The sequence below is a fragment of the Rhinolophus sinicus genome, chromosome 10 (assembly GCF_057876585.1).
Source record: "Rhinolophus sinicus isolate RSI-liver-muscle chromosome 10, RSI-T2T, whole genome shotgun sequence".
Lineage (NCBI taxonomy): Eukaryota > Metazoa > Chordata > Mammalia > Chiroptera > Rhinolophidae > Rhinolophus > Rhinolophus sinicus.
This window is the reverse complement of record NC_142510.1, coordinates 14,916,228-14,942,803: the sequence shown is the minus strand read 5'-3', so window position 1 is coordinate 14,942,803 and position 26,576 is coordinate 14,916,228. Positions and strand designations below refer to the sequence as shown.

The following is a 26,576-nucleotide window of genomic DNA, read 5'->3' as shown; positions in this document are numbered from 1 at the left end:
GAGAAAGACGGCAAAGAGCGCCGGGCTCTGAGAAACTGAGCAACAATCCCAGGTGCAAATGGACTGGGACCCATGTCCTCTCTCTGCCTCTGCCTCAGCCTTCCTGGCAACATGGTTTGTGCCAGGTGTGCATGGGTCCCCCAAAGAGGCCAGGCTCTCTCCAGTCAATACCCAGAGGCCTCTGCTCTGGATTCTGTTCATTAATGAGCCAGTCCTGGGCCTAATGGCATCTAGGCAAGTCCCAGCAGCCTGAGGCACCTCTGAGGAGAAGGCAGCCTCCGTGTCCCACACACATTTCCAGAGCTCCCACGCAGAGGCAGCCCTGGCCAGAGGGATCTATGCAGAGCCAATGGGTAAAGACCACTGACCGGGGTCCCAGCCCAGGTCCCAGACACCAGGCCTGCACCTGCTTGTCAGGGCAAGACTCAGCCAGGAGCCCTGTAGGCGGGTTGTTGGCAAAGCAGTGTCTGGGGTACAAGCTGGCACACGCAGGGTCACAGGAAGTTGTGCTTCTGGTCTAGCAGCGCCCCCCCCTCCCCCCACATACACAGTCCCAGCAGCCACCACTCAGGGCTCTAAGTTGCAGCATTAAACCCTGGTGGCCCGTCCATCTCCCTGCCCCAACACAGGCATAGTCATTTCTACCTCCTAGCCTTTGCACATGCTGTTCCCCCTGCTGAGAATGTCTTTTCCTTAGGCCCCGCAACCTGCTGGAGGACATTCCAGGAGGAATTTACCGAGAACAATAGGACACCCAATGCATTAGAGGCAAGGGAGTGCTGTCCAGAGACAAGGCGTCTTGGCTCAGAGTTTGACAGCGGATACCCTATCTCCACCCACCATCTGGCTACAAATCTAGTGACACCAGGATGACAGCCTTGGGACATTTGTTCACCAGTGTCACCCTGGCACCTAACAAAGCCTGGCACCCAATAGTCATTCAATAATGGCCACTGGTGGAAGAATGTGAATTGAGGGGAAAGTCAAGGTTGCCTTTCTAGAGTGATGGTCGGGCCAGACGCAGGAGGACAGCATCCCATTGTCAGCATCCCACTGTCATGGGCAAAGGCTCAGCGTCAGAGAGCACAGTGGGGCCAGGGGGTACAGAGCCAGGGCAGGGTCTGAGGCCTCTCCCCAGTGTGAGAGGAAGTGACTCTCAGCGTCTGGCCTGAGGCTGGTCCCAGCGCCACCTTCCTCTAGCACATGGCCTCAGGCTGCTACCACCCCAAGCCTCCAGTTCCTTTGTAAGATGGAGACCTCAGTCCTGACTCTGAAGTAACAGCTTCACTGAAACATAATTCCCACACCATGCGCTTCAGCCCCTGAACAAGTAGAATTCAGAGGTTTTTGGTATATTCACGATGCTGTGCAATCATCACCACAATCAATTTTAAAACATATTCATCACCCTAGAAAGAAATTTCATACCCATTAGCCATCTCTCCCCATTCTCCCTTCCCCCAGGAACCACTCATCTATTTTATGTCTCTGTGGATTTGCCTGTTCTCCACATTTAATATCTATGGAATCACACAATATGTGGCCTTTTGTGTCTGGCTTCTTTCACTTAGCGTGGTGTTTCTGAGGTTCGTCCACGTTGTAACATGTGTCAGAGCTGCATTCCTTTTGATGACTGAGTAACAGTCCACTATATGGATAGACCACATTCTGTTTACATAGTCATCAGTGGATGGACACGGGTTGTTTCCACCTTTCGATTATTTTGAATACTGCTGCTGTGAACATTCATTTACAAGTCCTGTCTGGACATGTTTCATTCCTCTTAGGTATGTACCTAGCAGTGGAATTGCCGGGTCAGACAGTAACTCTGTTTAGCCTTCTCTGAGGAGTCTTTTGAAGATGAAAATTTGGGAATTTCAGAATCTGCCTTCCCTTTCCCCAGGATGTCTGAATGGCTCTACTCTGCCTCTGTCCTGCCTTGCCATCAGGGTCCAGCCCCAGCTCCCCACTGACTCCCTCCTGGGTGACCTAGGAACAGTGGATTCCCCTCTCTGAGCCACACAGTGAAAAGGCATTTGGGGGCCCCAAAAGAGATCAAGCCACGGGGGCACAAGATGGGTGGCTATCCTTGCATCCTGAGAGGGTCGCCTACCTCCTGCCCTGGACAGGGCAGGAAACCAGTCAGCAAGTCCCTCCTGCCCAACTGGATCTCCCCGGATGCCCTTGGCTTTGAGGGTCCAGCATGGTCCAAGTGCAATTGCCTTCTCACCTCATGTGGACTCCCTCCCCATGCAGGATGGTCAGGGAGAGGTCTTTCTGCCCATCCCCCTTAGTCCAGCTATCAGATATGCAGATAGGTCTGATATGGTGGCCGGGAGTAAGGGGAATTTGGAAGAGGGGGGTGTGCTGAGCTGCTCAGACCACTGAACCAAGTAAACACCATCCCTGGGGGAGGCGACAAGGAGGGCCAGAGCAGAAGGGGACAGAGATGACAATTCTAGGGAGGGAATCCTGGGGAGCAAGGTCACTGTTGGAGGAAGACCCAGCCTAGCTTCCCAAATGCATGACCCAGCTGCCAAGCTACGTCTGTGTCCCTTTCACAAACAGTAATTATTTCTTTACGGGTGACTTGGATCCCCATATGTCTCCTCCACCTACCCATGAGCTCTGCAGGGGCAGAAATGGGTCAGTGTAGATCACTTCTCCACACCTAATCACGGTGTTTGCTGAGTGATTGAATCTGTGTGTGTGTGTGTGTGTGTGTGTGTGTGTGTGTGTGACTGAGAGAGTCTATGTGTGGGCTCCTCTCCTATGCCCCTCTCCACCTCTTTCCCAGCCTGTCCCTTCCCCAAGATGGGTACCCCCAGCATGGGGACCCACAGGCAATAAGCAGCTGCCCCACTCAGGAAAGTGATTAATAACCCCCTCCATGGGGCACAGCTGGGGGAGATTTCACCCTTGTGGAGCTTCCCGGAATTCCCTCCCATAAAACCACACCCTCACCCCCCAGACCCACTCCCACAGCCTGCTGGGATTCCAAGGGGAAAGGGCTGCAGCCGAGGGCAGGCCCAGCTGTCCTTGATTTATGTGGGGTTTTCCTACTTCAGATGCCGGATTTGCCTGAGCAATAAAGGATGTGGTTTCCTCCTGAGGAGGGGCCTCTGCCGGAGCCCACTGTTCCCAGTTGCCCTTGGTGGGGAACTGGGCGGAGGTGGCAGCATAGCACAGTGCTGACAGCAAGGACTTTGGAGGCCCAGCTCTGCCCCCCATGGCCCAAGCAGGTGACCTTGGCAGGTATCCAGTCTCTGAACCTCACTTTCCTATTTTATAAAATAAAAGTAATACTGGCCCCCATCTCTTGGGTGCCCAGCTTCTAAGCTCTTCATGAGAAGGAGGCAGTGAACGTGTGACAGTAACCCCGGCACAAGAAGCAGTGCCTGAAGCTGTTTCCACCCTAGGAGACCTGGGACTTTTAATTCATCCTCCTTTGGCACAAGGCTGGAAAGGAAAGCCTTCCCTGGTCTTAAAGAGGCCAACCATCACTTCTTGGCCTTTTGGCTAAGATCAACTGTAATAGCTGATCTTATCCATTTAAAGTGGCCAGCCAGCCTGGCTTGCTAGAACCCGGCTCTTATTCCTGAGGACCAGCTAGACCTAGGGACACCGTGGCCCAGAAGGGTTTGCCAGGGAAGACAAGATTCCCAGTGTCAGGAGAGACACATGAAAAGGTTCCTTTGCCCAGGGGTAGGGAGAAGAGAGGCCTTCTCCAGCTCAGTCGCTACCGGAAGCAGCCACACACCTGTAGGGAGCCTGCCTGGAGCTGCAGGGTTTGCCAGAAGGAGCCAGACCCCTCCCTGTGCAGGGATGGGCCCCAACTTGCTTCCAACCACCCTCACTCCTTTCCCTTGAGTCTTCCTGGTGGGATCAGCCCAAACGGAGCGCCGTTTGTCACTGGCCCCTGCTTCTCCAGGAGAGGTCAGGGATCCAGGTTCCCAGAATGCATAACTGGACTCTGCAAAATTGCTTCTCACCAACCAACCTGGCCCAGCTCAATTTATAACAATGTAGCAGTCCTTCTAGGTTGGCAGTCCCAGCTCTGCAAGAGGGGAGGGCTGGTTAGAGCCTTTATCCCCAAGGTAAGTCTAAAGGAGCAAGAGAAGAGGGTCCCACAGAAAAGGACTCTCTCTGACCCTACCCCATCCCCACTTCACCCACCTTCACAGTCTCAAGCCAGGCCTCTGAGAATGGAAGCCCCCCAGCATCATGGAGAAGGCAGGTGTCATGCAAGGTGTTATGCGGGGTCTCAGCTCTCGCTCCCCACATAAGAACGCAGGACATGGTGAGGCCAAAAAGGAACACCAACAGAGCCATAGATAGGGGAGTCGTACCACTGTATTCTCTCTGGTGGCTGGGTTAGAGACATAGGAAGCAGGAGCCCCGTGATCCGCAAACTGCTGTCCGCTTTTCTGCCAACTAACCAACCCCACTTGCTAGCTGCAATCCGCCGTGCTAGCTCAGCCACCATCTGCTGCTAGCCCCCATTTGCTGCTTGTGTAACCACGGCAGTTATATTAGTGGCGAATGGCTCACTGGTTACAGATGATGGCCAACTAGCCACAGCTGATGGCCATCTGATCACAGTTGATGGCCATTTAGTACCTGAGTGAGCACCTTTCCACGTGAGGGCGAGAGGCTGGAAACTGCACTCCTGTCTCTGTCCCCACAGCTGGGTATCATCCTAGTGGCCCCATATCGGGCCACTGGGGCTCTGTGGCCAGGTCTGTCTGTCTGTGCCCTGGTGAGGGTCCCCATACACTGGAAGGTGACTGTCAGCATGTTTCATCATGAGCAAGGGGCCTGATGCAGGCCCAGAAACCCCCTGCTCCAAAGAGGGCACAGGACCACGTGTATATGTCGTGTGTGTGTGTGTGTGTGTGTGTGTGTGTGTGTGTGGTTCAGAGGCCTGCTGCCAGGTCCCAACCACCATCCCCCCAGTGTGGAAAGCCCTAAGTTTGAATTTCCATACACCAGTGACCTCCTTCCAGGAGCAAGTCCAGGCTGGCCAGCAGACAAGACCCCCAGGGAGGGCCGCACTCCTTCCCCCCTCACTTCCAGGGGAAGCATCCCACCCCCACAGTTGGCCAGACAGACATATAGACAGGCACGGGGCCAATCTTGTTTGGCTCAGCACTCAAGAAAACCTGCAAGGGAAGAGCAGGAACCCCGGGGGCACAGCATCTCGGCAAGTGCCTCAAACTCCTCGCCCCTCCCCAGCAGAACCCTCCCTAAACTACAAGTTTCCTGCTCTGACTACAGGATCTTCAAAACTGACCCCCACTCCCTCCTCAGAGAACAATGACTCCATCCATGTCCCCTGTACAAGTCACTGCTGTCCTCCCTCTCACTCTAGTTTCCCTGCCCTCCCCCCACATCCAGACACACACCAGGGGCTCGAGATAGGGGTCCAGCAAAGAACCACATTCCCAACACTAAGGGAGCAGAAAGCCACTGGAGTCGGAGGTGGAAGGGGGAGCCTAGGACAACAGGCAGCCTGCACCATGGGAGTGCAGGACCCTAGCTCCTCTGTGTGCTGTCTCTTCTCTCTGGCAATGCTGCAGCCAAGCCCTTTGAAGCCAAGAGTAGCTTGTAAACGTCCTGGTTGGAGATGAAACATGATAAGACATGAAGCCAGGGGCTGAACCGTGGATAATCTCTGGGGTTTTACAAGGAACAAATCACGCCTGGAGACAGGCACAGAGCATGGCGGGGGTGGGGGGGCAGTGGGTGAGGGTGAGGGGTTGGGGTGAAGGGAGCTTGTGTGCAGGTAACCCTCACCCCCTCTCCAGCAGCCCCCCTTCTGCCTGCCAGGGAGGCTCACCAACTGTTTTCCCTGTACATCTTGCCCCTAAGCTCCATTGAGCAGAACCCTAGCACCCAGGGCCAGGGTAGGGTGACAGGTGGTCCTGGGGTTCCTGCATCCCCCAGACCAGATACACTCATGCTGATGGGGTGCAGAGGGAGTGGGCAGAAGGCAGTGCAATTTGACATACCTACATTCATCTGATGCTACTGTGTGCAGCCTCCACCGGCTCTGCGTCTGGGGAAGTAAGTGAACGCGATGAATGCGCCGTGGTCACTGGCGTGGAGAAGCTGTTGTTGACCTGGGGTTGGGTGCAATCTGCAAGGGGATAGCAGGAACCCAGTCTATGCACCCATATCGGAGACACACCCAGGGCCCCTACAGTGTGGGGGAAGCAGACAGCCACTGGGACGGAGCCACCAGGCATGGCTTCTAGAAGGATTCTGGAACGTAGGGAGGGGATGAGAAAAAAGAAACAGCAACTCTAGGCGGCAGGAACACAGGGGCATGTTTCTAGAATGGAGTCTGACTGGTCTAGAGGCCCAGCTGTAAGGGTTTGGGTGCAGAGAGTGTGGATAATAAAAAGAGCGTCGTCATGTTAAATAACTCTGATGTCATTCATGGAGTGGGAAGTCAAGCCAGAGAAGTGGGGTCTGTGGGGGCCTAGCAAGCAAAGCCTGTGGGAACCACTGAGGGAAGTTTCCTGGTCTGATGACTATTTTGCAATGGTCACGCTGGTTGGGGGCGGCTAGCTAGGAGCTGTCCCTATTGTGTGGGAGACAAGTGGGCAGGTGGAACCCCAGAACCTGGTACCTTCGGGTGGGCCAGGGTGGTAGCAGGTGCAAATCTAGGGAATGGAAGGGCCTCAGGGAGAGGAGGCCAGCGCATCAGTGCAAGGGGGTCCCAACCAGGTGTCCCGGAGAAGGGGCTGGGGTGGGACCTGGAGCGTCCTGCCTGCACCCACGTTCCCACCTCCTGTTCCCCGGTTCTCTGTCCCTCTCAGGATGACTCAGAAAGGGCCACCCCGGCCAGCGACTGCTCTCCCTGGACCCGACACTTTCATGAAGCCCACCAAATGGCGCCCTGCTACGACTGGCCCCCGCATCCTAGGACGCCAGGTGGTCTCGGCCTGTGTCCCAAGCACTGGTACGTTGAGCGGGCGCGGCCGAGGGAAGCGCGGGTCCTAGGGGCGGGATAGTGCACTAGGATCCAACCGTGTCGTCGGAGCTGTCGCCGCTGCGCCCCCGGAGGCTCCTCGGGGAACTGAAACAGCGCTCGAAGCTGCCCGGGCTCACGGGCGGCGCGGAGCGAGCGCGCCCCCTGCCGGTAGGTCCTGCTCACAGTTCCTGCGCCCACTCTTCGAGGAGACCTTGAGAACCCGAGGACCTGGAAGGGAGTCATCGCGCTGGGCCCCTACCAGGACCTCGTATGGGGTAGGGGCACTGTGACCCTCGTCTGGCTTGGCAGTGACCTTCGCTGACTCCCTCAGGCGCACCCTCCCACTTGCCTGCCCTGCCCTCAGGCATAGTCAGGGGCTTCCCAAGTCCTACCCAACACCAGACTTGCCCTGGGCCACCCCCCACCAGAATCTCGGCTCGCCCTGGCACTTGTCACTCAGAAGAAAAGAAAGCTGTGGGTGAGCAACAAAAGTCCCATGCATTATCAATTCACTCATCCATTCTACAAGCGTTTATTGAGCGCCCCTCTGAGTTGATGGACCGCGTCCACACAAATTTATTTTCTCCCACGTGTTCTTTGCCCAGAGTGCACTGGCCTGCCGTGCCCCAGCCTGCCCGCTGCTGTTGACCAATATTGGTATAGAATACCAGGAGCCGTCTTCCCCTGAACGCAGCCCTTGGCTCGCAAGGCTGTGACTGGAGGCCACCTGGCAAGGAGGGGGCGTTGGAGGAGGGGCTGGGCTCTCAAAGAATCTTTTGTTTCTCAAAGAGGAACTGGAGCTGCAGGCCAGAGGTTATGGTGTAATCCACAGGAGGAGGGGGTGGGGGGGTAATTTATGATTCCACATGAAAGACCCACCCTCTGCCCCGGGCACACAGACCCAGCCCGTGGCCCTCCATCTCCCGGCTCCACATGTGAGGGGATCTCAGAATCACTGCATCTATGTCACCTGCCTGCCATGGCTCTCCTGTGCCCTCATCCAACAAGGAGACAGGCTAGGTTACGCAGACAGAGGAAGGGTAAGTGTTCCACCCAAGGTTGCAGTGAGCTGAGGCTGCGGAGGCAGGCAAGTGAGCCAGCAGTAACCCCCCGCCCCCTACACACACACACAGGCCAGTGACCCCCACCTGCCTGTGGCTGGGGATCAAGGAAGGGGCAGAGTCCCATCACTGAGGAATGACAGGCTGAACAGGCCAGGGACACTGGAGCCCCACTGTCCTCCTCCCTCCCCAGCCACTCCAGCCTTATCGGAACACCTTTGCCCTCACACATATGGGGCCTGCTCCTCTCTCCTCCCCACGTAAGGGCACTCCCAGCTGCGGAGTGTGTCTATTCCAGTTATGCATTCAGAACTGGGGAAATAACTACAGGATGGGTTTCGAGACCCATTGGGCCCACTGTGAGATGGACCTGAGCTAACCCTCCATTGATCACCTGACCTCCACAAGCCCCTACTCTGACACAGTGACATTTGTGTCTCCTGGATGTTTAGAGCCAGTGTCCAGAAGTCCCTGAAATGTCTGATTATTTCCTTTTCCCCAATACGGGCCCCTTTAACAAAGGCTGGGAGAAAGATTAATGGTATACATTTTGGCAGTGTACCGAGGTTCTTCCTTAAGGGGTTCCGGTCTCCCCTTCATTCATGGAGTTCTGGGTCTATAGACTGGTTCAAGTCTGGGAATTGATTGAGGGGTCATGACTGCTTTTATGATTCAAGTTAGATTTGTGTTTACTTGACCTAGAATTCTGCTTATCCAGATCAAGTAAGAATTCAGTGGGCTTTCCATCTATTTCACTTGTAGTCAACTTCTAGTTGACTACTTCTAGTTTCAACTTCTAGTCATGATCCAGTCAACGCCATAGGTCAGCAAGAGTCAGACTCTCCTGATTGCTGCTTTGATTCTGCTGTTACTATGGTAACCACACCCACCTTGAATTTGGTGATCCAATGACCCCCATTGTATTTAGGCTTCCCAGGTCCGTGGTAGCAGTTCTCATGTAAGTTCTGGCCTACACAGAAGAGTGATCCCAGAGTTCTTCTAGGATGCTGGGGCTCCCCTCACAAATTTATTCCAAACAATGGTGGTGAAAGGGGTGTCCTCCGGACCCTCCCAGGATGGATGAGCAAGTCTTAAATGACAAATCCACTCTAACATTCTAATCTCCCAAAGCCTTTAGATCCCTTTCTCTACTAAGCCAAGGCAGGTCTGGCATTTCAACTCTATTTAGTGTGGGCCACCTTTTGGTCTGCGTGTCAACCAGCTAAACAAACTGTTAGAACCTTTTCTAAGCCCATGAGCTTCAACATGGAATCCAGAATCTCTGCTTAGTGAGCCCCTATCAATAAATTCAGTCTGATCCAACTTTATGTTCTTTCCACCATTATCCCACCCCTTAACACTCATTCCCACACATGTTCCCCGGATTTCTGTCAATCGAAATTGCAAAAATCATGTAGTTCTTTTGGACGATAGCATACCTCCTCGTACAGGGCCTGGGACATGCCAAGTTTGCTGCTGTCTCAGGGCCTTTGCACGGGCTGTGCCTCTGCCTGGGAAGCTTTCTTCTTGCTTCTCTCACCCATCACTGATGAGTTGGGATGGAGGCAAAGCACCACCCCCAATCACCCCTACCACACATCCTAGCATCGTTACTCTGCTGTAATTGCTCACAGCCCTTATCATCTGACATAAATTTATTGTCTCAACTATGCTATAACACCTTGAGGGCAGGCCCCCTGTCTATCCTTTTCATGGCGGCTACCCCAGCACCGAAGCTGGAACTTGGCATGAAGTAGATGCTCAGTAAATATTTGCAGAACAAATGGAACAGTTGTATAAAGCCTGACCCTTATATTCTGGCATTTCTGGTGTTGATAATAAACAAAACAGCCTTATGTTTTGCTGGTTTCTTTATCTCATTCTGATGACTCTGGACAGGATTCAAGATGGAAGGGAAGGGTTTCAACATCACCCACCCTCCTGGATGGCAAGAATTTCAGCACACATGTGATAAGGCGTAATCACTGTGCCCTGGGAAGATGTGAACTGCAGGCTGTGAGCTCCAGGGCCCCCCACTTTGTGCAGTCAAGGTAATGGAGCAATAACTGCTTTCCTACGCCCGCAAGAGGCAAGCAGCAGCTGCACAGATTGTGAAATGGGGGTCAGGATGTGTTTCGTAACTGAGAGACCAGAGATCAGCGCGCTCCCCCTTGGGTCACGGAACATCAGCACTCTGGCTGCCTGGAAGGGTTTAACCAGAGTGAATCATGTAGTGACTGAGGTTAGAGCAGCCAGCTGGGGCCACCTCAGTTTGCATTCTGTTTCCTAGCACAGCGTGAGGGAGACAGGCACCAGCTTTGGCGAGAGCCAGAACCCATCTCAGAATTAGAATCCAAAAGGATAAGTCCAGACAGGCAGGGAGGGGGCAGTGGGCTGAGGTGAAGTGAAGGTGGGGGTGTACTGCAATTCACAGATGGGCCAAGCCTAGGGCCCACCTCAATGAGGCTCCTGTGAGCCAGAGGCCAAGATGAGCCAACAGCTGGGTCATCCAGGCCTGTCCTGGTAGCGGGATATGGCCCATAGGCGGCAAACCAGTGCTTTTCCCAAGAAGAATCTATGCAGAGCCAAGGTCCTGGGAGCCTTCCTGATTTTTCAGCCACCTCTCTTCCCTGTCTGGATATCTGGGGTTCCAATTCCAAGGTGGGATGGCCGGACTGTGGCCACCACGCAGTGCCCATCTGGGGTGGGTGAGGACTGCCCACCTACTTCCTCTGGGAGGCAGAAGTTTCTTTGTCTGAAAGAAAAGAAGGAGGGGAGATAAAAGCCAATCCCTGCCTAACTATGCTTCAGACAGCACTCCCTGGGCTCCGTCCTCCACTCCAGCCTGCAGGCCAGGGGAGCTGGGAGGACCCAGACAACCAATGTGAGGGAGTCTGTGTGCCCCATCTCAAGATCTGAGGAGAACCCACAGCCTCTTCTTCCTCCACAGAGGACAAATAACTACTAAAGGACAAAAGCATCATTGGACATCCTCGTTGAATCCCACAGAGACAGCAGCAAGCAACTGCTGTCAGGAGCTCCATTTTACAGAGGACAAAACTTGAGACTAGGGTGCTTGCTTCAACAGCACTTACACTAAAATTAGAACGATACAGAGAAGATTAGCATCGCCTCTGCACAAGGATGACATGCAAATTTGTGGAGCGTGCCATATTTTTTATGGAGAATATACTCAATCATGTAAAAACTATGTATGGTGTCAGATGGGTACTAGACTTGTCCAGAGGATCATTTCATAGATTACATAAAAGCCTAACCACTATGCTGTAACCCTGAAACTAACATAAAATAATATTGAAGGTCAACAGTAATTAAAAAAAAAAATATATATATATATATATATATATATATAAATATACACAGTGTAGGGAATACAGTTCAATGATATTATAATAGCTATGTACAGTGTCACGTGGGTAGTAGATTTGTTGGAATTATCACTTTGTGAGGGGTGTAAATGTCTAATCATTACGTTATTTTGTACACCTGAAACTGATTAAAAAAAACAAAACTGAGATTAGGGACTGGCCACAGTGATGCAAGCAGCAAGTAAGGGCTGGGATTTGAGTTACAAAACTTGGGGAGCAGTCCCAAGGGCGGCTGGGTGTGCAAACAGACGTGCAATGATTTGTAAGCATTTGTGTGAGCAGGCGAGCAAAGGCCAGAGAGGAGGCTAAACTCAAATAAAATGCACAAAAATAAAATACAGCTCCCCAAAACAAACTACCAATACTAAGAATACTGCCAACAGGAGCGCATATTTGAGCTGTTACTACGTGCCAGGTCCAGATGCACAGCCCCGCCCTCAGCCTCCACCTGGCCCTACCTTCCACTTCATTCACAGGAAAGAGCCAGGCCTCTGGAGAAAATCTTTTGACACATCTATCCTCAGCTGTCCCTTTTAGGGACACAGGTGATGAACTGGGCACAGGAGGCAGGGCATCTGCCCCCTCATCCCTATCCTGCAGCTGCCTTTGGGGACAGCGTGCTTTAATGCAATCCATGCTTTGTCACTGTCAGTGGATGAAAACAGTGTCCCCCATGCCCAGAGCCTCTAAAGCATACGACAGGCCTGTGCCCAGCTATCTGATGGCAAGCTCACCTTTAGGGATGAACTTCAGTGAGCTGCTGAATATTCAGAAGCGGGACTGCCCCTTCTTGGGGCCATCATTCCGGAACTCATGGCCCAACCCATTGCCACACCTGCCACAGGAGACCTGGGAAGACCACAAAACAGCAATGTGAGTTTCTAGCCACAAAACAGCCACAACAGACAGTGTCCTCTCCATGCCCATTTCCCAAGGTTAACTGCTGGCAGGAGAGGTTGACCTCCATCCTGGAGCTTGCACAGGAAAGTCGTCCTGTTTCCCTCTTCCCACCAGATCTCCAGCTCTCCCAATAGTTTGGGATGCCAGCTTCCCTGGCTGAGGCCAGAGGCCAGGGATAGACAGATGCTAAGCCCCTAGAGCTTCAGTGGGAGCAGAAAGAAGGAAGGGGTGGCCCACACCCCCCTCGCTTCCCCCTGCTGCTACCACCTACCTTTAAGGCTTCAGGCTGATTGTGCTCTGGACGCTTGGCCACACTGTCAGCATGGATGGTCTCAGTGAAGGCTGGCCATGGGGACGAGTGTGCATACTTCGAGACACTGGAGAAGAGCTCGTAGCCACACTTGGCGCACACGTAGATGCCTAGAGGTGGAAGGAGAGGCGGAAGCAAAGATGTTGCCTCTAGCCTCTGTGAAATCCTCAGATCCAGGAGAACATAGCACTGTCCCCATTTTCAGGGGAGGCTGCACACCCTCCCCATGCGCCCACCCTCCACCCACAGGCCTGGGTATTGGCTCTGTGGGGGAGACACACCACTGAGTTCACATTTAGTGGTTCTTAGCATGCGCCAGAGACCGGAAGGGCCAATTTTCACACTTATCTCATTGACTCCTCTCAACAGCCCTGTTGCACAGATGAGAAAGCTGAGGCTCGGTGATGCAAAACACTCAGCAGCCAGGAAAGAACCCAGGGCATCTGATGAGGACACAGCATTCCCACCCCTTGCAGGACCCACACAGTGGGGGACCCACCCTTCCCAAGTGGCTGCCCTGCTACCAAGCGAAGACTTAAGCTGGATGCCTAGCCACTGGCCTCCTCTCCATGCAGGAAGAGAACGGTCCCAGCAAAAAAGCCTCCAGGCCAGAAAGGGGGCCCAGGAAGAGAGGGGGACAGGGAGAACAGGTTTTAACCTATCCTCAAAAGATCACTTGGGGGGGGGGGGGAATGTTGTGAAATGGACTTGCCAAACAGGAAGCAGGTACCCCTCACCCACTGCCCAGCCTGAGTGAACTATTCAGCCTTTACCAGTAACTGGAGGATGAAGCAAAGAGAAACCAGCAGAGGCTGTGGGAGTGAAGTTTCCAGCTTGGCAGAGCAGCCTGAGGGTCCCACAGCCACAGGATTTCGGGAGGGCTTCGCCCAGAAGGTCCTATGTCACAGCTGACATCCATAGATGCCAGGTGACATCCATCGATGCCTCTACCCTCCTAGAGGGCTGACACCCAACAGATCCCACCCCAAGTCTGTCGCTGCCCCAGTCTTGCCTGTGGCATGTTTTTACCAAATTAGTCCATTACCAGGCAACACAGCCCAGAAGGAGACTCACCAGGACTTCTCAGAGGCTGGGGTCAAGGGCTGGCTGGCCATGGCCCAAACAACCCCCACCCACCCAGGCTGTCTGGTCAGATTTCATACACTAGCCATTGGTGGCCTGGCGGCTCTTCTCGTTACCCAACCCCAGGGCCCTGGGCAGCTGGGGGAGGCATGCAGGCCAGCACATCCTATGCTCGTTGGCTTACCCCGCAATAGGCAAGGGGAAAGGGCAGGGAGAGAGAGCAGCCTCCAGGAGGGGCAGCCTTGTCACAGGAACTGCCCCTGGACTAGACCTTCTTTCACAGCACCCCTCTGAAGTTCAGATCCTGACCCGGATGCCCCCACCAGCGCACCACCCCCGTGTACCCTAACCCCACAGATTCCCCCCCAAAACGGCCACGCTCACACTCAAGGTGTTTCCCCCTCGAGGACAGTGAACCCCTCTCTCTAACGTCCCCCTCTCCTCAGGTACCCCTACTCTCCGAGGCCCCCAGACTCCTCCCTCCTCCGTGATCCCCTTTACCTTTACCTATATGCGCTCCTCCCTGCGCGGTCATACTCGCCCCCCATTTCCACAGCTAGGGCAGCGATGCCCCCTCCAATGTGCGCCCCCGCCCCGCTCCCCTCCTAGGAAGTCACAGGTTATACCCGGCTCAAAGTGGTTCTGGAAAACCTCGCCTCCGAAGAAGCTGCAGAACGACATGGCGCCGACAGGACAGCAGCGCGCTCCGTGCCTGGGACAGATCTGAGGCCAACTCCCCTACCACTTCGGCCCTGAGCCTGCCCCAGCACCCTGAGGCTCCGCCCCCTCTAGGAAACCAATCACGTTCAGGAGCGCCGGGACATACCCGCCCTCCTGCGGACCAATCGGGACGAGGGTTTCGGCTTCCGCCTCCAGGAGGCCCCGCCCCCTCCCGAGGACCTGCCCTCTCCGGTCTTCCCAGCAGTCCCCGCCCATCGACTACTACTGGGTGGCGTCACCGAAGCCCAGCGCCAAGAGACGCCGCTGTTCTGCGCTGGGTTTGGGGTGATAGCCACGCCTCACCCTCGGAACCGGTTGTGCTCTCCCTACCCCGGCGCTAAGGCCCCGGCCACCGGTCGTCGAGCGGCTTTTCTATGCCCTCAACTCAGACACCGTGGGAAGAGTTGCTTTCTGCTTTTATTAGACAAGGAGGACAAGCGTGGGTCGCATGTGCTTCTTTTAGGCAAACTCCATCCCAAGCCGCCTACAAGTCTCCCGAGGTCTCCGGCTTTTCCTTCTCAAGATGCTTCTTCTGGGGACCCTGTGGAGGTGGGGGCCGCAGGAGCGTTACTCACAGGGGTCTGGCTCAGAACACTGCCCCTGGCCAGCCGCCTAAGTCACCTAGAACCGGCCCTGCCGCCCCCTCCCACCACCAGTCCCTCCTCTACCGTCTTTTCCAGCAAGTATCAGTGCCCAGGGCTGGACTCCAAAAAACCCCATCCTGTGGATGCATGTAGGGGGCGTCCCGCCACCCCCATCTGCTACAGCTTCCCCACTCTGGGGGCAGGTGGGATGTGAGGTCAGAGCCCCAGAGAACGAGGGGTGGGCTCACCATGAAGGCCCTCTTCTCTTGGGCTGTCTGGAAGCGGCCATGTCCGAACTTGGAGGTGGTGTCGATGAACTTGAGTTCAATATTCTCCAGGAGCCGGCGGCTGTGGTGCACCAGGAGAGACTGGGGAATCCATGGACAGGAGAGCCTCAAGACCGAGGTCTCAACCCACCCCCTCCAGGCACCTCCAGTCCACCCACCCCTCCCACAAGCCATGGGGCTCCCGCTCCCCAGCTCCCAGCCCACTGCTGGTGTTGACCTTTCTCAGTGTGATGACTCTCTTTTTGGTTCCTGCGATGCAACCCTTCAACATGATGAAGTCATTCTTGACTTCCCCGTAGTGGGGGAAGCCGCCCTGCAAAGAGGTGGGTCACGGTCCAGAGGAGGAAAGGGGCTGCCAAGGTAGGGGGCAAGTCAGGGGGCAAGGGGCAGCTGGGAACCCAGGGAAAACTCCCATACTCGGCTGTGATTGGAAAGAGCGATCAGGGGGTCACCTGGCCAAGGGGTGACTCCGTCAATCGCTTATCTGACCAGCATCTGAGCCACACCCTAAGTCCTCTTGTGCATTATCTCGTTTAACAATCTGCATTTTACAGAGGGGGAAACTGAGGCTCAAAGGGGTGGAGTCACCTACTTCAGCAAAATAAGATTTAGCCAGACGATCAGCTCTAATGCGTCTTTTAGAACAAAAATTAATATAAGACTGTAACTGGAGTTCAAGCCCAAACGGTCTGACTTTGAGGCCACAGTCAAAGCCAGTGACAGCAGGTGGAGTGTAAGCTGTCGGCAGAGAAGGCTCAGAAGATGCAGGAAGACAGGGGTTTGTTCTACCAGGCAGCTGTTCACTGGGCACTGAACTCTTCGGGCATAGCAGTGCCCCACACATGCACACCAGGCCCCCTCAGCCAAATTGGCTTCCCACCCTCACCAGTGGTGTGATGGACTTGTCAGTCATGTCATAGCTGGTGGATGCATTATTCTTAACCACTTTCCCGTCCTCCATGTGCAGCCCCTGTCCAATGCGATAGATCTGCCAGGAGAACAGGGCACATTGAGGGCAGCCAGTCTCTGGGACCAGCATTATATCCACACCCATCAGCACGTGGGCCTAGACTCAGGCTCTGGTGGGGACAATTCAGAGCCTTTGGGGAGCCAGGCAGTGTCTGGGTCATGCACCCCCTGACGAGCCTGGTCATGGTGTCCTCCCCCCTCACCAGGACTGCAGACACACCTTCTTGTTGAGTTCTGTGCGGTGGTGGTAGCCCTTTTGCCCAGCCCGGGCGATGGAGCAGCCCACGCGGGCAGGGTGCCAGGCGCCAATGCAGGCCACCTTTCGTAGCCCCTTGTGGGTCTTCCGGGGCAGCTTCTTGGTGTGCCAGCGGCTCGTGACCCCTGCATGTGGGAGGGGCTGGTGGCTGAGAGGCTAGTCTGGCCCCCATCCCCTCCAGGCAGCCTTCTACCTTGTTTCCCCAAAAATAAGACTTAGCCAGACGATCGGCTCTAATGCGTCTTTTAGAGCAAAAGTTAATATAAGACCCGGTCTTATTTTACTATAAGACCAGATCTTTAATATAATATAATTATAATATAAAATAAAACATAATACCAGGTCTTATATTAATTTTTGCTCCAAAAGATGCATTAGAGCTGATTGTCCGGCTAGTTCTTATTTTTGGGGAAACAGGGTAGGAGCTGCCAACCCCACCTGGCCTTACCTTTGACGCCCCGGCCCTTGGTGACAGCGATGACATCAATGACCTCACTCTGACTGAACACACTATGCACCGGCACCTGCTTCTCCAGCCGGGCCTGGGCCCAGGCCACCTTCTCAGCCACGGTGCCGCCATTCAGCTGGATCTCCATGATGTGGGCCTTCTTCTGCCGGAAGGGGAGCAGCTTCATCTGCAGGACACAGCATGGCCAGTCGGTTCCCAGAGGGACCCACCCCCATGTGCACACATGGTGTCACCAGCTAGTGACCCCTGGCAGGCTTGCATGCCTGCATTCATTCAGCAGGTGTTCCCGTGCTTGGTCTGGCTATGTGCTGTGTCCTGTGCTAGGCACAGGGGTAGAGCATGGAATGACGCAGACAGGGACCCTCGTGAAGCCATCATCTAGTTGGGGGACAGAAGCCAAGTAAACTCTTGGAGGGCTGTGTTCTGATGTAATACGGAGGGTGGAGGGGACAGTTATTGCACCTAGGGTGGTCAGGGAGGGCTTCTCCGAGGAGGTGACACCAGTAACAAGATAGAGCCACTAGGTGAAGATCTGAGAGTTTTGGGGGCAGAGGGAACCGCATGTACAATGGCCCTGAGACAGGGAAGATCCTGGGTAATTGTGGGGACAGAAAGGAGACCGGTGTGTCTGGACCGTGAGGAGCAAGAAGGAAGGCGTGCAAGATGGAGTCAGAGGTGAGCAGGGACCTGGCTGGCAAATCTTACAGGGAAGACTCAGGCTTTATTCCAAGTGTGGGGTCTGACACGACTTGATTCGTATTTTTAAACATCTCTGGCTACTGCTGTGTGAGGCACAGGCTGTGGGGACACACAAGTGGAAGCAGGGACACTGTTAGATCACAGCATAGTGCTCAGCAATGAGTACTTAGGGAGCACCTACTGCATACAAGGCTCTTGGTGGGTTCTGGGGACACAGCTGTGGCCCCTGCCATCATGCAGCTCAAGGGAGATGCACATTAACCAAGGACACAGGTAACCAGGAACTGCAAGTGTGAGAGGAAGTGGGGTGGGGAGGGAGACATCCCTGCTCAGGGCCTACAAAAGGCTTCCCTGAGGACAAGACGCCAGGGAATGTGCGAGGATAAGCCAGAGAGTGTTGGTAACCTGTCAGCCCACATCAAGACAGACCGCAGATACGAATGTGGAGTCACACACACACTCTTGTGCCAGAATCCACAGGGAGGTAGCCAGCCCTCTACACCGGACATTTGGCAGGAGAGCTAGGCCCTCTGGGGTATTTCAGGGCCTTGGTTGACCCCTGGACGTGGCCAATGCCCCAGGGCCCTGAGTGCACTGATGCCCACCAGGGCTTCGGCCGCCAACCCTTTGGGCCTGTGCCTGCTGCTCGTGGTATTTTTAGGCTGACATTTGCCAGGGCTCCTGGAGGCTGGGGTGGGGGAGGGTGCCCAGGGGGTGAACTGGCTGACCGGGTGTGCATGAGGAGGTAGTGGGTAGGGGGCTGACCTGGGTGTGGACGATGACCCGAATGACCTTGCAGTACTTCTTCATGGCAGCAAAGTCTTTCTGGAGCTGCTTTTTGCCATCGGCATCACGCCACCTCTTGCAGGCCTTGGTGAAGGCTTTCTTCTTGCTCTTGTGCCTGAGCCACACACACAGGGTGCTCAGAGGGGCCAGCCAGGGCAGCTCCCCGGGCCTGTCCTGCCCCTACCTGCCCACCACCTACCAGGCATGGGTCTTAGAATAGTAAATGTCCCCTTCCTTGCTCCTTTCCTTCCAGGGGAGGTCACTGCCAGGCCCTCCCTGGAGTCCCTAGGCTGGCTGCAGTCACCATTTTTAAGCAGAGATTGCCCCTCCCTCTCTGGGCCTGTTTCCGCCTCTGTAAACTGGGCACCCTCCCTGCTTCCCCGGGGCCTGAGGGCCAGCAGCAAATGTGCAGGAACTTGGGGAAGGGATGTCCCGGCCACCAGCCCATACTGTTACACGCTAACCCACTTCTACAGCGAACAGACCGTACTGGCCAGGAGCCATGCACGTCATTCCTAACCCTCCCTGGAACTCTGGGTGGTGGACACCATTAGCCCCATTTTACAGATGAAAAAGCCATGGTTCACAAAGGTCAAAGCCAGCGGATAAGGGGCAAGTTGATAACCATAAAAACAGGGAAAACAAGGCCAGCTGGCATTTGCCGAGCACTTCCTCTGTGCTGAGCCCTTGACCCACTTTTGCTGATCTAATCCTTACAGCAGCCCCAAGATGCAGAAACCACTCCCATCTCCATTTGATGGTGTCTGTGGCATGCCTGATCCTGGGGAGAGGAAGAGGTGATACAAGGCTCTAAGAAATCGGCCAGCTTCCCCTTGGTCACACAGCCCATTCTGACTCTAGGGCCCAAGCTCTTCACCTCCCATAGAGGGCCAGGGCTGGGCTGTGCCTCTGCCTCTGTAAGGAGGGGGATGTCTGAGGTTCCTCAGGCAAGGGCCTTCCCTTTCAGGACCTGGGCCAGAGAAGATTTGAAGCCTGAGAATGCCTTTCTTTCTGATGAGAGTAGCTTGTCAGTTGGCTCTTTCCCTTTTCACCCTGGCTGCTAGGAAGCTCAGAGCCAACTCTGATATTTCATTAAATTAGTTCCTTAATTAACACTGAGGATTAGAATATTTGCTTCCTCTTTTTCCTCTATCCCAATTTTCTCACCAGCCTGCCAGTCATCTTTTACTGAATTGAAGGCATCCCTACACACACACACACACACACACACAATTTCCTGCCTTCCACACACTGTTGACACTTTTCCTGCCCACCCCATCATTCCAGCACAGGGCTGGGGAGTAAAGGGCCCATCCATCCCCAGTGGTCCCCGCAGCCCACACATGGTCCACCCCAGAGCCCTCACCAGTCCTTGTAGAAGCGCCGGCGGCATTCATCGCTGAGGTGCTCTGCAAAGATGGTCTTGAAGCTCCGCAGGCCTCGAGGGGTGGCCACATAGCCCACGACGCCCACCACCACCAGAGGTGGTGTCTCCACAATCGTCACAGCCTCCACTTCCTCCCGCTTAGAAATTTCTGGATGAGACCCAGAGATGGGCATGGAGGGGAGCCTCCAGGGCCCATGGGTACATACGACCCTTACGCATGGAAGAGGCACCACAGGCCCTCATGACCAGGGGCCCCGCTGACCTCCAGCCCTCAGCGTGCCTGCTCCCTGCCCCTTCTCTCCCTGCTCTTCCCTGGGTGTGGAGCAGCTGCTGATCGGGGCCCCATGGATGGTCCATGGTAGCTCTCACTCTGAGATCTCAGGCAAGGCCTGACCTGTTCCCTGCCTCAGTTTCCCCACTAGGCCATCCGGGAAGGGGCTAGGAGAGCAACAACCAGGGCAGCATCCCCCAAAGGGTGGGGCTGGACCTCCTTTAGTGGGGCACAAACAATCATTTTTTATTTTAGTAGTTATGAATGTAAGTTGAAGAGTTCTAGGAAAAAAACCTATTAATATAACGTGTCCAAAACCCATGATTTTATAGATGTTATGACTGAGGCTGATACAAAGTAAAAGAAGTGTATGTCTTAAAAAATATCTTAGGAGAGGGGAAGAGCAGGTGAGTGGTTGCCAGAAGGTTGGAGAAGTGGCTGTAGCTATAAAAGGCCGCCAGGGGAACCCATGTGGGGATGGAATGTTCCGAGGTGGTGGGTACACCCATGTACAGGGACAGAGCTATATAGAACTAAATACATACATGTGTGCACGCACACACAACTGGGGAAACATGAGTCAATATCCAGTTGTGATATGTAGCTTTTCAAGAGGTTGCCATTGGGGGAAACTAGGTGAAGGGTACATGGGATCTCTCTGTATTGTTTCTTACAACCACAAATACATCTACAATGATCTCAAAACAAACAGTATATCAGGTGCCTGCCTTTTAATCCTAGCTCCTCCACCTACTAACTGGGGCACTGGCAATTTTCATAACTGCTCCATTTCCTCATCTGTAAACTGGGGGCAATGACAGAACCCACCTCGAGGGGTGGCTAGCGGTCAGCGCTTAATGACAGTCAGTATCCTGACTGAGATTCCAGTGGGCAGGGCCTTGCCCTTTCTGGGGCCATGTCCCCTCTCGGAGTCCAATTGTGGCTCCTAGCATCTGGAAGTTTCTCCAGATCTTCTGGTCGTCAGGGATGCTCTGTCCAAACCCCCCACCCCCACCCCGTGTGTTCTTCTCTGGACACTCACTGAGTCCTGGCCGGTGCACCTCTCGCAAAGTGTGTGTCATGCCGGCCTTATAGCCCAGGAAAGCCGTGAGGTGTACAGGCCGGCTAGGGTCGTCCCGAGGCCACGTCTTCACCTTGCCCCGGTGCCGGCGGCTCCTTTTGTGGGGCAGGAAACCCAAGTGTCCATGCCGAGGGGCAGAGAACTTCCGGTGGGACTGGGGTCAGGGCAAGAGGGAGGTCAGAGCTGGGTGGCCCTGGTCGGGGTGACTGGATGAGCCCAGAGCCCAGACCCCAAGAAGTAAGCTAGAGACCCCAGGGTGAGGCCCAATGGTCTTCAGTGCCTCCATCTTTCTACAAGAAAGGAGGGGAAGATTCACCCAGGGGCAGTGTCTTGGGGATGGAGCCAGCACCAAGCCCTCCTCACCCACAGGCTTCCTGCCTCAGTGGGCTCAACTTGGCTAGGCCCAGGAGGGACAGGCCCACACTGTGGCCAGGAATACAGGGGCGGGGCCGCTGTCATCCGTCCATCTCCTTGCCTGCTCTAGGTCTGGCAGCCCAAGCTCTGGCTCCTGCTGTCCCCTCCAACCCCCTAGTCCCTCACAGGCCCAAGGACCATCCCTGCTGGGGACAACTCCAGAAGCCCACCTGCCCCTCCCCAGGAAACCAGCTTGCTCCAGCTCCAGCCCCCCAGAACCACTGACCATGGCGGCTGGTCCCTGCAGATCAGGAAAGAAAGAGGCCTCCCCACCAGGCGCCAGAGGTCGAGTGAGAGGGCCAGGGACACACAGCAGCCAGATCCCAGATTTAGCCCCTGGCAGAGGAGCCTGGTCATCTCCCGTGGTGTGCCAGAAGCAAGCCTGGCCCGGGGTGAGGCAGTGGGGGGAGGCATCAAATGGGCAACCTGGGGTGAAGACACCAGGATCTAGGGCTGGCACTCCTTTTCTCAAGGGCCCTGGGGTGCGGTCACACCCACTTTGTTTTCTGTCTCTTGAGAAACCCCCCAGGACAGGAACAACTTGGCCTGGTGGACAGCGAGAAACCCCAGCTGGGGCCTTCTGTCAGGCAGCTGCCTGCAAGGAGAGTCTGAGGCCAGTTTGCTGGCATTGAGGCAGCGGGAATTTGTGTCCTGAGTGCTGTGAGCCTGAGCTGCACAAAGGGAAGGGGGGGGGAGTATTGACTCTGTGTCTGGAGGATCACCAGGGCCCTGATTCTGTGCAAGGATCCCTAGACTCTAATCGCTGTGATCCAAGAACATTTAGACACTTTTATGAACTTAAGATTTGAATGAAAAGGGGATTGAAATCTCTTATTTTTTGATTCAAAGATTCTATGGTTTTAAAGTTCTGTAGCTGCAGAACCAGAGTTGTATAGGCCTAAGAAGTCTCTAAGGGTCTATGGATTTTGCATGACTCGATGCTAAGATTCTGTGGTACTAAAACGTCACAATTCTTTGTTTTTGTTGTTGTTGTTGAATTACAAAGCTACTTTTAATACCTTAGGCTGAGCCCCATGGGAATGAAATCACTAGGAAGGGGTAACCCCTTCCACCCCCGGAGTGCCCTGGGGAGAGAGGCTACCTGAGGGAAGGAAGCACAGAAGGGAGAGCGGCAGTCCCAGGGCAGAGGGAATGCCATCTGTGCCGGGACCCATGAGTGCTGCACGACACTTGGGTGTGGTGGGACCGGCTCCAGGCACACAGGTCAAGGACCAGAGGGTTGGACACGCATCCATAAAGCTACTACTTGGTTGGGTTCCTCCCTCTCACTTGCCTTTTTCTGCCTCTGCTGCATGATGTCCGAGTCCCTCTGCTCCCAGGCAGCAGCAGGAAGCCATCATCTCGGAGCTATCAGGGCATCGGGGCGATGGCAGCGGCTCTGCTCTGCCTCCGTTGGGTCCAACACTGGACTTCCTGTTCAGTCCAATGTTATGATTCTTTGGGTCTGACAGTATCTGTTTAAGAGTTCATCATTCGAAGATTTGACGTTTCTGTGATTCCAGATTCTACGCGTCCATAGAGTTGATGGCTCTGTGTCCCTAGTCCCAGCCTCTGGGCAGGAAGTGACCAACACCCTCCTTGGTGCCAGCCAGGGGCTATGCCAGGTATGGAGATCACAGAGGGCCGCCAGCAGGACCCTGGTCCGTGGAGCTGCCACGGAGGCACAACAATGCTGAGGGCCAGGATGGAACCATTGGAACCAGCCCAGAGCACTCTGTGCCCAGGGTAGAAGCCACCTCTCCCTACAGGTGGGGACTCTGAGGGGGCAACCTGCTTCCTGCTCTGCCCCAGGCAGGCCCCCAAAACATACTGGCATCAGTTAGTCTATAAGGGGCCCTGGCAGACACAGTGGAATCCAGAGAGAGCACTAGGGAATGGGCAATCCAAGAAGGCATCCTGGAAGAGTAGTAGGTGTTACTTGTTGACTGTGGTGTTATTTGTTTGCTCCCCCGGCCTGAGTTCTCCGGAAGAGCCCAGCTGTGTTCAACGTGCTCCCTGCTGCACTTGGCACGTGCCTGTACGCCGTTGGAACTAAATGAATAGTTAACTTATGCTTGTGTCAGTCTCCTTTTAGAATGCAAGCAGGGGCGCTTCATAGACAGACCGAGGGAGGCCGCATGTGCGATGGCACTGTGGTCCCACGCGGGGGCGCCCGCGCTGCGAGGCGTTGCGAGAGGCCACACGTAGGCGTGTCGGGGAAACAAGTTCCATGGTGCTTCGCGAGCGCCGGGTGCCCTGCGCAGGCGCGGCCGCCCTCGGGCGTCCTCTACGGCGGGCGACCTAGGCCACCGGACGGAGTTGGAGGCAGGGACAGCTCGTCCGAGAGGGAGGCCACCGTGCATTGCCACCATGCCGGACAGTTGGGACAAGGACGTGTACCCCGAGCCCACGCGTCGTACGCCGGCGCCCTCGCCGCAGACCTCGCTGCCCAACCCCATCACTTACTTTACGAAGGCCTTCGACTTCCTCGTGGACCGGCCCGTGACCCTCGTGAGAGGTACGGGCCCCACCCGGTCCTCGCCGCTCCGTGGGGCCCCCTACGCTCCTCGGAGTTCCCGGCCCCGTGGCCCATCCTGGACACCCGGCCGCACCTCAGGCTTCGCCCCCGTGACTACCCCCGCTGCAACCTGGGGCCCTCACCCGGAGACCTGCGGGCCCCTTCGCCTTTTTGGAGCTCCCACTGCACCCCAGAGCTCGCCTCCCGGGACGCCCACCTCCTACACCAGGTCCCCTCAGTGCTTTCCGCCCCCCGCCGCTTGGGAGGACCCTCCGTGCACCCCTGGTCGCCCACCTCACCCAAATATTAGGGGTTATTTACGGATCGCAATTATCTGTGCCCTGGGGCTTGTTAGACCCGTCTCCCCGCAGGCTTTGCTTCCTGCGTTGTGCACAGTAGGCGATCAGCAAACGGGTATTGAAATTGAAGGGGTTTTCGCTAACCCTCTGCACGCCTGCAAAATGACAGGAGTGGTCAGGTGATGGCTGAGGTCCCCTCAACCTAGACGTGCTGTGACTTGTCCTCCGTATGTGTCCACGCTTCAAAGCTGCCCAAACGCCCCCATCTTTGGTCCATTCCAGAGGAATGTTTTAAAACAGTTGTTTCCCAGTTCGCGGTTCAGCCAACCCACTGAGGCAGCAGCGAGAGCAGGCGTTAATCTCAGTCATTAGTGCCAGGTGATTCATCCATGCCTTTGATTAATCCATTCATTCAACAGCAAAACATTTGGGGTGCATAGTGTGCTCCAGTGGCCCTTGTTAGGGAGGATAGCAAACCAGACCCCAACGTCTGGAAAAGGCACTACAGTGGACCCGCTCCCTTTTTTGTTGCAATTTCTTAGAAAGTGGTTTATACATCTAGATGTTTGAGATCTTACTAGGTCCAATTTGTTAATTTACAGTGAAGTTGAGGCCATGTCAGCGGTGGCAGAACCGCGACTAGAATCCCTCCTGGTGGGTCCCTATGGAGCCATTGTCTACACAGTGGAGTCCCTGTGCTGGAGGGGAGAAGGGGGCGGTCACTGGCAAGCAGGGCCTGCAGCAGGGTGAGCTAGCAGAACCTGGATTCTGAATCCTGCCTTTCCTCTGGGCCTGTAAATAAGAGCCTCGCTGGCAGGAAGCTCTCCATAAGCCTAGACGTCACAATTTGTACAGCCCAGTCCTTCCTGGGACGGTTTATGTGCTAGCCCACGCTTGCTTCGGAGTCCAGCTGTCAGTCTTTGTAAAAAACTGGAAACGTTTGGGAAATCTACCCCTCCCAGTTTAGGGAAATAAAGCTGAGAGAACTGTGGCCTGTCCAAACCAATGGGGCCATTGATTCTGGGGTTTTCTCTTTGCAGAGTTTATAGAGCAGCAGCATGCGAAGAACAGGTACTACTACTACCACCGGCAGTTCCGCCGCGTGCCGGACATCACCGAATGCCAGGAAAAGGACGTGTTGTGCATGTTTGAAGCAGAAATGCAGTGGAGAAGAGACTAGTATGTCCCGTCCTTGGCCGAGGAACAGAGGCCCGCAGAGCTGGCATATCCTGCAGGGCCGTCATTTCCTGGGGCTGCCATGGGATGGTTGTCAGCAAGCATGCTTCCTGGGGCTGGCCCAGGTCTTGGGGGTACAGGGGCCAGACCACAGGGCTCCAAGGCCCTGTTTTTGTTCTCTCCCTGGCTACAGGGCCAGGATTCCTTGTACACCATCTTCCTTTTTTCTTTCAGCAAAGTTGATCAAGAAATCGTCAACATTATCCAGGAAAGACTTAAGGCCTGTCAGCAGAGGGAAGGTGAAAGCCACAGGCAGAACTGTGCCAAGGAGCTGGAGCAGTTTGCCCAGGTGGCCAAGGCCTACCAGGACCGCTGTGAGTGAGCCCCACCCGAGCCTGTCCCCTGCGTCCCCGCTTGTTACCCAACTCAACTCCATTAAGTCTCCACTTGGCTATGGGCTGAAAGCTTTGCTAACACTAATTCTCAAATCGAAGAACCTGTGATGGTTTCTACAAACATCACTGCCCAAAACCCAATATAAGGTTAGCTTTATGGGGTGTAATTAACAAATCATTACTGTGCCCTGGGTCCCTTTTCTGCTCAATACCGCTCTCCACAGCCTGACTTTCCCCTCTGCCATGGAGTCGAGACCCCTGCCCTGTTCCCATCATGGAGAAAGTGGCCCATGACTCTCCCCTCCTCCCATCTCTTTCCCAGATCACGACCTGGGGGCCCATTATTCTGCCAGGAAGTGCCTGGCAAAACAGAAGCAAAGGATGCTGGCAGAGAGAAAAGCTGCTAAAGAGGCCGCTGCTGCCTGAGGCACCTCCTTGAGCCCCCTTCACATGACTGTCACTTACTAAAATAAAGAGTATTAAAACGTGTTTCTGGTGTCGCCTTGTTTCTTCATCTGATTGGCCCCATCTAACTTCCAGTTT

General features: G+C 54.9%; 3 protein-coding genes, 1 non-coding gene and 1 pseudogene across 4 annotated transcripts; 3 read left to right on the top strand and 2 right to left on the bottom strand.

Moving 5' to 3' along the window:
• Nucleotides 1-3,499: 3,499 nt before the first annotated feature.
• LOC148756856 (U2 spliceosomal RNA) lies at nt 3,500-3,611 on the top strand (annotated as a pseudogene).
• Nucleotides 3,612-9,893: 6,282 nt separating this feature from the next.
• On the bottom strand, nt 9,894-14,506 carry MSRB1 (methionine sulfoxide reductase B1). The gene is made up of 4 exons (XM_019713186.3): nt 14,349-14,506; nt 12,601-12,749; nt 12,164-12,278; nt 9,894-10,795 (listed from the first exon to the last, which is right to left on the bottom strand). The coding sequence occupies exons 1-4, from the start codon at nt 14,401-14,403 to the stop codon at nt 10,764-10,766; spliced, it is 351 nt and encodes a 116-aa protein (XP_019568745.2). The 5' UTR covers nt 14,404-14,506; the 3' UTR covers nt 9,894-10,763.
• Nucleotides 11,113-11,219, top strand: LOC141569523 (U6 spliceosomal RNA). Its single transcript, XR_012493248.2, has one exon. It is a non-coding gene; the product is annotated as a U6 spliceosomal RNA (small nuclear RNA).
• Nucleotides 14,507-14,841: 335 nt separating the features above from the next.
• On the bottom strand, nt 14,842-24,017 carry RPL3L (ribosomal protein L3 like). Its single transcript, XM_019713114.3, has 11 exons — nt 23,771-24,017; nt 21,872-22,071; nt 21,193-21,385; nt 19,859-20,027; nt 18,472-18,607; nt 16,987-17,173; nt 16,503-16,663; nt 16,200-16,301; nt 15,531-15,626; nt 15,275-15,394; nt 14,842-14,983 (listed from the first exon to the last, which is right to left on the bottom strand). The coding sequence occupies exons 1-11, from the start codon at nt 24,015-24,017 to the stop codon at nt 14,927-14,929; spliced, it is 1,668 nt and encodes a 555-aa protein (XP_019568673.2). The 3' UTR covers nt 14,842-14,926.
• Nucleotides 23,901-26,522, top strand: NDUFB10 (NADH:ubiquinone oxidoreductase subunit B10). The gene is made up of 4 exons (XM_019713119.3): nt 23,901-24,163; nt 25,503-25,641; nt 25,873-26,012; nt 26,356-26,522. The coding sequence occupies exons 1-4, from the start codon at nt 24,016-24,018 to the stop codon at nt 26,457-26,459; spliced, it is 531 nt and encodes a 176-aa protein (XP_019568678.3). The 5' UTR covers nt 23,901-24,015; the 3' UTR covers nt 26,460-26,522.
• Nucleotides 26,523-26,576: the final 54 nt, after the last annotated feature.